We start from the raw sequence: 8870 nt of genomic DNA on the forward strand, positions 1-8870 counted from the left end.
TTGGATAATAAATTTTAAAAAAACTGGTCAAATATGGATAAATGACCATATTATTCATTTATCAATAGAAAACTAATTGGTTTAACTTTTACATTTGTAAAACCTCAAATTGTGGGTTCCCCAAGTTTGTGAGACTAGGAATTTTTCCAAAAAATGATCATATTCAAGAAGTCATGGATAATATGGTTACTCATATTATCCGCCGGTTAACCCATTTTCTATTCGTATTAAATATGGATCGGTTGGATAATTTATCATTACCCGTTTTTGACCCATCCCATATCCAACCCGACCCACCCATTTGCCGCCCCTAATCACGAGATATGTTAGGTATAAATAATAAAAACTAAAGATAATGCAATTAGAGCTGTATTTTTTTTGTGTGGATGATTCACTAAAGAGATACTCATTATGCTGTAATACTACACATCATGAACTGCAATGATAATACTTAAAATAACTAAGGGAACAGATTGCGAAGTGCCATGATCAATTTTCTTCTGAAATGGCAAATATATATATATTGATTTAGTGGATCTGCATAATTTGGATACATGAAAAATAGTAGAAACGAAATAAGCTGAAGAATAGTAGAAACAAAAAGACATAAAGATGGAGAATAGTAGCAACGACTTAAAAAGTAATTTGATGAAAAAATGATGTATGTCAGAAAGATAAGATCAATAATTCATGAAAATGTCAAATAAAAAAGAAACTTTTATTGATGCCATGTGAACTATGGGACCCGACAAGGTTGAAAAGAAATGACACTATATAAATAAAAAAAAAAAAATATATATATATATATATAACTGGGCATGGAAAAGAATCTGGAATCTTTGTATATTAACGGTGTCCATTGTTAATGGAAGAGTCAAAACATAATGCAAGAAGGACAATTCACATGTGAAGCCTACCTTGCTATCTACTGATTATACCTTCCTATAACGGCAATGTCAAAGGGTATTTGATAGGTTGGTATCTATAAAAGTTAAGTACTAATTATGGTGGAGTCAATATTTGAAATTTATGAATTTAAAATTTTAGTTCATTTAAGTTACTGTCTTCTTAATTAATAATTTATATATATTTAATAAATTTTTAAGACAAATAAATAATTTAGATCAAATCTATTTATTTCGACCAAACCAGTAAGCTATATCTAGCTCCAGCCCAGCTTGTTAACTACCTAAAATAGTAGTGCTTTGATTGGGAAAATTTGACAAAACAAAGGGTAACCAAAGGAACATTTTGGTCCCATCGGCAGGCTCCACCATGTTACTTTAGTTCAATAATCAACATACAACATTAAAAAAGATTGTCATATCAATTTAGAACTGGTAAAGTAAGGAAACATTGATGAATAAAAAGTAAACATGATGTTACTTTCTTCAATACTGAAATTAGACCATAAATCCAAAAAGAAACAAGGAGGTGCAGAAAAGGTAATTTTCTTCCTAAGCGTCCAGCACCAGCAATAAACAATGTTAAAGTCACAAGCTCTGATGGTCCATTTAGTTTGGAGGATGGTTATTCATATAGATGATGATATGGGATCGATCCCCCTCAATGCTTTCTGGGTCGAGCCTGTCGCACAGGGCTTGCCTAGTGCGGTTTATATTCCCTGTGTGGTTTGCAGGCTATTACACAGTGAGGGTTTACCCAGTGCGCACAGAGTGCTCACTCGAAGGGCAGGCTATGACAGAGACTGTAGCGGCTACAGATTTTCTTGAAATTCCAAAAAAAAAATAAATAATAATAACAGTGGGGGTTTACCCAGTGCGCACAGAATGCTCATTATAGAGTGCTCACCCGAAGGCATTCTTGGAATTCCAAAAAAAAATAAAAATAATAATAACAGTGAGGTTTACCCAATGCGCACAGAATGCTCATTATAGAGTGCTCACCCGAAGACAGGCTGTGACAGAGACCGTAGCGGCTGCGAATTTTCTTGGAATTCTAAAAAAAAAAAATAATACATTGACAAACTTAATTATTACTAGTATTTTTATAAAAGTTTATATATGCGGATAAAAAAACTTAGTCCAGGGCTCAATATAATATCCTCAACTCAATTTAAAGTTTTTTCTAACTTAGTCAAGTCTTTCTAGAAGAAAATAAAGAATATTCCATTTTGTCCAGGGCAAACAGCCCTCAACTTCCACGATCTAGAAAGCGCGTGCGCATCACTCACCCTACTGTTTTTTGTTTTGCCCCCAATTTTCTCCAATTTGGCCTACCTTCAATTCAAAAACTTCATAGCCATTGATATTACACCTGCTTTTCGAGCTGTTATATAACTAGCTCCTTCTCAGACTTTTCTGTTTGTCTGTTCAGTGGACGGTCTGATCAATCGGTATGTTCCCCAATTTCCCCCCTTTTTTATACTACTTGATGTTCGCATTTTAAGATTACATAATTTGGTAGAGGATTCATGTTCTACACTGTCAATATGATGCCGGTTGTAGCATGATACTTTCTCATCTTTTTTAGGTTATCAATGTGCATGTATTATAGAGAGTTTTGCTTAATTGGCTTTAAGTATTACAGTATTTTCTTCTCCCTTGAATCTGCGCCGTGTAATTGCTTGGATAAGATGGTTTCAATGATATATTGTAGTGAAGCTGGTTGCTCAGTACTAGTCTAGTTGTGTTCTTCCTCGTTTCTCTTCGTTCTTCAGTAGATGGGCTGTTTCCAGTCTACAGCAAAAAAGCAGTTCCCTGGACACGAAGATCCTGTAGTCCTTGCATCTCAAACAGCCTGTGAGTTATTTATTGATCTTTCTTCAATTGTGATTTTAATGTGTGCATTTGATTTGATACAATTTGAGCTTGCCTCTGAATTAAGAGGTTTGTAGTGAACAATCTGGCAAAAGTGAATGGAAGTCAAAAGCAATGACCTTTGATTCTGAATTCCTTTCCATTTTTAAGGTGTTGAATCCATTTCAGTGTTTATGGCTGGCATTATGCTTGTAGCCTCTTCGTGTGGGATGTGGTGCTTCTTATCTTAAAATTTGAAAGTATAGCTTGAGCAGTCTTTTATTCAGCAAGATGAGACGTGCATATCAAAGTTTTAACTGTGATGACGTGGAAATGGATAGAAGAAAAATAGATGATAGAGAAGTTCCTGGAAACATGAATAAGAATTGGGCATGAGAATTTATGATCCAATAATCTGTTGAAATGAAACTGTTACTTCAGAGGTATGTTAAAAATTAGCATCGAAAGGTACCTAGGCTTGCAACAATTTGGTGCGGACCTGTACCATTAGGTTCTATGAATTACTCTTACAATATATTCGATCTATTAATTGTTTTAAGTGCTCTAAACAGACATTGGCCTGATGTAGTTACAAACTTCAGGTCTAGTCATTTGATTATCCCATAAGTTCTCGCAGAATAATTTTAGTTGTTTATCTATTCCCACTCAAACCCCAAAACCCAGTTTGTATTGTTTCCTACTACCCAAATCCTCTTTTTGCATGTCCTTGCTTAGTTGCTTATGTGTTTTCCTCTCTGTTATTTCCTCTTTTGCAGTTAGTGTAAGCGAAGTTGAAGCATTGTTTGAGCTGTTCAAGAATATTAGCAGTTCGGTAATTGATGATGGCCTAATTAGCAAGGTAGTCTTCCCTTAATGCCCAAACATACTCTTACTGGCTCTCAATGTGGGGTTGTGACTTCCTGCTGCATCATTCCAGATGGATGTTGTATGAGTTACTTCAATACTAGACTAAATTCTGTGTCTTTCATCATCTAACTGGGCATCTTTATGAGTTAACTTTTTCGCCTTTTGACCTTCAATTAAAGTTAGAAGGTAGTGTTATAGACTACTTTACTTGAAAGATGGAAAGGGATGGAAAAATGTAATATTACTTGATGTATCTTGAATCATGGCATTTGGTAGGCATGGAAAAACTTTCCCTGTCACAGCTACAACAGGAATCATAATTGCCTTTTTCTGATGGTTACTCTATCATGAGATGAGAAAGTTAATTTTGCAAGAGTGAAAAGGTTATTTCCGGGAGATATTTGGTGGAGTTTGCTCTTTCACGTAAACTGCACTGCCATAGATAGTCGAAGCTATGCATTGCAGAGAATGGCATGGCTTCATTTGCAATTCTATTACGGTATCAATTTGATGAAGTCTATTTTCTTTGGAGACTACATCTCATCCTTGCATCTCTTTTCCTTTTTAGTTTCTAATAACGGCACAGAATATCAAACTGTTTTGTGGTTAAAAAATTCTGCTGAAACTTCTGAAGATCTATTATAGGATAATATATTTTTTTTCCCCTTATAAGTACTTATTTTAGTGCTTATGCTTGTGAAAATCATGTTGGAGGTGCAGGAAGAATTTCAGTTGGCTTTATTCAAGAACAGAAAGAAAGAAAACCTTTTTGCAAATCGGGTATGATTACTTCTTTGAGTATGTTGATTTTTTCCTCTTTGATATAGTGCTGGTTCATAGCTGGCAGTTTGAGCATGCTTTTTAAGAATTGCTTGAAGTAAAATTAGCATAGAGGTTATAGCTTAATATGTTGTATCAAAGAACGCCTATAATATGTCATCAAGATGTGGATTAAGCTAAGCTGATATAAATTTACATGAAAAAGCTCAGAACTATTTATGGTATATCAATTTGCCTCTTGAACTTTCTGCGTGCAGATTTTTTATCTCTTTGATGTAAAGCAAAAAGGAGTTATCGATTTTGGTGATTTTGTTAGGGCACTTAATGTTTTCCACCCAAATGCCTCGCAAGAAGAGAAGATCAATTGTAAGTGAAATAAAAGATAAATATAACTGTTTAATTCGTCTTTTATGTTTCCATTAAATGCTTAACTGGCACCCAAATAGTCAGATGGAAACTTCATCATTCTGCCATTGCAGTTTCATTTAGGCTTTATGATTTGGATGGCACGGGGTTCATTGAGCGGCAAGAGGTATTCTATTCTAGTTTGTCAGTTTTCATGCTGTGTTGAAAATCGTCTAGAAGCATCTTGTAATTTTTAGCTTGTTGCAAAGTTGGAGCTTGTCACATTCTCAAAAGATACATAAATATGAAAAGGAAAAAAGTAATGAGTTTTATTGTCTTTTGAACAAGGTGGGTTGCTCTGATGGTAAGCGTCCTCCACTTCCAACCAAGAGGTTGTGAGTTCGAGTCACCCCAAGAGCAAGGTGGGAGTTCTTGGAGGGAAGGATGCCGAGGGTCTATTGGAAACAACCTCTCTACCCCAGGGTAGAGGTAAGGTCTGCGTACACACTACCCTCCCTAAACCCCACTAATGGGATTATACTGGGTTGTTGTTGTTGTTGTTGTTGAACAAATTAAGGTTCCTTTCCTCTAACCGTGTTTGTGGAGAGTGATAAGTGTTGCCAAATCTTGCGGCTATTGTTATTTGAAAAGCGATAAGTGTTGATTGTTCGTTTTCAACTCTTTTTGCTTAAGACGGGCCAACGTAAGTATACTTGGAGGGAGGAAGTTTGAATGTGGTCTTTGATCCTATCTGTCTCATTGGTCCATGATCATTATTAGGTCAGAGAAAAAGTTGAACCTTATATTCTTTCTAGATGTTTAAGACCGTGCACTTTTCACTCTGCTGCTGTTAGTCTACTAGTTGTTCTTCTCTTCCTTATTTTAAGTTTTAGCAGCTTCTATGGAAGACTTAGAGACTGGCATTTTCCAGGCATTTATTGCACTTCAAGTCACTTATTGGCTGTGTACTCTTTGCATATTGTAACCACCCCTTTACTCAAGTTCTTAGCCATCTTGGAAGTTGGAGGAAGCAGTCATTTGATATTTGCTTACTTTCCCCTTCAGAGTTCAAAGCAGTGTCTGATGAATGGTTATACAGAGATGAAATCACATTTACATCATATTTTGATTTTTAGTATTGTCTGTAATTTTGGCAGGTTAAGCAGATGTTAATTGCAATTTTATGCGAGTCTGAGATGAAGTTGGCCGACGAGATCATTGAGATAATACTGGATAAGGTAATTTACTGATGATAACCAATTTAAGTTTCCATCATCCTAGTCCATAAAATTGGTACCTCTGCTCCTCTGTTTGATAAGATGTAAAGTTAACCAATGCGTTCTGTTTGCATTTAGTATCACTTTAATATGTCGTTGGATCCTTGCCTCTCAACCAAGAATAGCATATTCGAACTAGCCATAACAACATCTTTCACCTTGCTGGTCATTTGCACTCCTAATAGTCTTGTCTGGTGGAATTTTAGTAACTAGTCAATGTAATTTCAATGTGTAGACATTTTTGGAGGCAGATTCAAATCAGGACGGAAAGATTGACAAATCTGAGTGGCACAATTTTGTGGGCCGAAATCCTTCATTATTGAAGATAATGACCCTTTCGTATCTGAGGTATCATGTTTGATATTGGATATATGGTGAACATAAATAAATTCGATGGAGGACGTTGTCTGATGAGATTTTTCTTGTTTTGATGCAGGGATATAACTACTACTTTTCCAAGTTTTGTATTTCATTCCGAAGTTGATGAGATGGCTACCTAACTAAGAAATGTAATTCAGACCGATTATTTTTCTCCTTATTCTGGTAATTTATTGACGCACCTAAGTTTGTTGGGGACTGGGAGCTTTTTCAGAATATAGAAAAACTAAAGGTGATTAAAATGGAAACAGTAGTGATTGGGTCAAGAGGTTAAGCTAGCCTTCCATTGTAAAGTGATTTTGTTGGCAATATTCCGTCGTTTAATTACAGTGGGAAGGATAGATAGTGCTATTACATTTCTATCAGTTTATCTGTTTTGTGTTGGTGGTAAATTTTGCATAGCATCCTTTCAAGTATATCAAAAATCAATGTCAACCAAGTGTCTGGCCTAGCGGTTTATGAGCAAAGAAGAAGATTTAGTTAACTTTTTCCTATTTGCCTACATTTTGGTGGACAAGTTACTAGATACTTGTGAGAAAATGCAGGTATACTCTGTAAAAGAGTCAAGACGCAATCAATATGTTTTCACGGACAAGCGTGTGATTTCACCAAATAGAATGAAAAATGTATGCACCTTCAAAAACTGGTTTAAGTTTAATTAAAATGAAACAAAGGTATTACACCTTTCAATCAAGTGGTCAACCGCATTTCATGTTCAGCTGAAATCCAGCCATGAAAAATTATCAGCACAAAATCCCATGAATGAAAATGGAGTCGTCCTTTCCCTAAGACCTCTCTTTACCACAACATTTCCATTCTTCTCTACTTTCACCTTCTTTTCTTAGCATTCTTTACTTTTCTCAAGTTGGTCCAGCTTCTCTTTCCCTTTTTGAGAGGGGGCAGGGTTTATTTTTCAATCAACCATGGCTTTGCCATGGATTCTTCTCCTCTTATTTTCATCTCTAGCTTCCGTTTCATTCACCCAATCAACCCTCACATTGGACTACTATGCCAAAACATGTCCTAAATTTGAAGAAATTGTTAGGGACGTTGTCCTCCAAAAGCAACAGCAGTTCCCTGTCGCTGCGGCAGCTACCCTACGTCTCTTTTTCCACGACTGTGCTGTGGATGGTTGTGATGCCTCCGTCCTTATCAAGCCAACAGCCTTCACCAAACCTGAGCTCGAGCATGACATCAACCACTCCCTTGCAGGCGATGGCTTCGATCTTATTTCACGTATCAAGACCGCCCTCGAGCTTGCTTGCCCTGGCGTTGTATCTTGTGCAGATATTCTTGCCACAGCTACAAGGAATCTTGTTGTTATGACTGGTGGACCTCACTATAAAGTTCCTCTAGGCCGAAAAGACAGCCTTGTTTCCCAAGCTTCAAGTGTAGAAGGAAAATTACCTCGTGCAAATGAAATAATAGATCAAATGATCAAAACATTCCAAGGTCTAGGTTTCAACATCCAAGAAATGGTTGCATTGGTTGGAGGTGGACATACTATTGGCTTTGTTCATTGCAAGGAGTTTGCTAATCGAATTTTTGGCACTCCTGACCCAACAATGAATCCCAAATTGGCAGAGAGATTGAGAGGAATGTGCGTGAATTATACGACTAACACTGACATGGCAGCCTTCCTTGACGTGATAACCCCCGGCACTTTTGATAACATGTTTTTCAAGAATTTGATGAAGGGTTTAGGAGTTCTTGGTTCTGATCAATTGCTTTTGAGTGATCCAAGGACAAGGCCATTTGTTGAGAAATATGCAAATGATAGCCAGGCTTTCTCTATAGATTTTGCTCATGCCATGGAGAAGCTTAATATTTATCAAGTTAAAATTGGCAATCAAGGAGAGGTGAGGAGGAGATGTGATGCAGTTAATACCGCACAGATGTGAAAAAAGAGAAGATAAAGGATTATGAGTTCTTGATTATGTTGTTTGAATCACATATATAACTGTTGATGATGATGGTGTGCATGTTTGTGTTTATGATGATCAAAGGTAATTGAATACTTATTAAAGACTAACTGTGAGATTATTTGATAAGATTTCTTGAAAATTTTCCAGGATATTGAATTAGGGGATAACACGGTCCTTGCTTCACGATTGAAAATCTGGTCTATTGTTCCGTTTCAAGTGAAAAAAATATTGCGACAATTATCAAAGAAAAACTAGAACTCATTTAACAAAGTTTAACATCTCTTATTGCACTCATTTTTTTTTGATATTCCTGGTATCCCGTCGGTTGTTTGTTAACTTTCTCAATCTTCAACAACTTGTACTCGAAAATGTTACACTCTTTCTCATTATATTCCTGGATAGCACGGTTAGCAAGTTCAGTCAGTAGTTCAACCTTTTCATTGAACTCTGGATATGGTACTATTCCAGCCAGGGTAGACATACCGGGATAGTGATATACGTCAAAACCATTGCTTTGCTCAATCTGGCGGTAGTAACTG

At 36.3% G+C, this 8870-nt stretch overlaps 2 protein-coding genes across 4 annotated transcripts; both read left to right on the top strand.

The window, feature by feature from the left end:
- Positions 1-2158: 2158 nt before the first annotated feature.
- Positions 2159-6771, top strand: LOC104107055 (calcineurin B-like protein 1). 3 transcript variants are annotated; one of them, XM_009615757.4, is made up of 9 exons: positions 2159-2356; positions 2625-2762; positions 3536-3618; positions 4347-4406; positions 4664-4772; positions 4886-4938; positions 5909-5989; positions 6264-6376; positions 6465-6771. In XM_009615757.4, the coding sequence occupies exons 2-9, from the start codon at positions 2684-2686 to the stop codon at positions 6526-6528; spliced, it is 642 nt and encodes a 213-aa protein (XP_009614052.1). In that variant the 5' UTR covers positions 2159-2356; positions 2625-2683; the 3' UTR covers positions 6529-6771. The 3 variants fall into 3 exon arrangements, with proteins under 3 accessions (XP_009614052.1, XP_009614051.1, XP_070033797.1); XM_009615756.4 differs by having other exon boundaries at positions 2160-2356; positions 2620-2762; XM_070177696.1 differs by lacking the exon at positions 2159-2356 and having other exon boundaries at positions 2374-2762.
- Positions 6772-7243: 472 nt separating this feature from the next.
- Positions 7244-8457, top strand: LOC104107054 (peroxidase 41-like). The gene has a single exon (XM_009615755.4). It carries the CDS (start codon positions 7330-7332, stop codon positions 8305-8307), a length of 978 nt encoding a protein of 325 aa, XP_009614050.1. The 5' UTR covers positions 7244-7329; the 3' UTR covers positions 8308-8457.
- Positions 8458-8870: the final 413 nt, after the last annotated feature.

This window comes from Nicotiana tomentosiformis, chromosome 6 (assembly GCF_000390325.3).
Source record: "Nicotiana tomentosiformis chromosome 6, ASM39032v3, whole genome shotgun sequence".
NCBI classification, from domain to species: Eukaryota; Viridiplantae; Streptophyta; class Magnoliopsida; order Solanales; family Solanaceae; genus Nicotiana; species Nicotiana tomentosiformis.

Bases quoted from the DNA above. Each gene is read 5' to 3' on its own strand.
- LOC104107055 (XM_009615757.4), top strand. From the start codon at position 2,684: ATGGGCTGTTTCCAGTCTACAGCAAAAAAGCAGTTCCCTGGACACGAA. The intron at 3,619-4,346 runs GTAGTCTTCCCT...TTGGAGGTGCAG, and splicing joins ATGATGGCCTAATTAGCAAG to GAAGAATTTCAGTTGGCTTT. The intron at 4,939-5,908 runs GTATTCTATTCT...TAATTTTGGCAG, and splicing joins GGTTCATTGAGCGGCAAGAG to GTTAAGCAGATGTTAATTGC.
- LOC104107054 (XM_009615755.4), top strand. From the start codon at position 7,330: ATGGCTTTGCCATGGATTCTTCTCCTCTTATTTTCATCTCTAGCTTCC.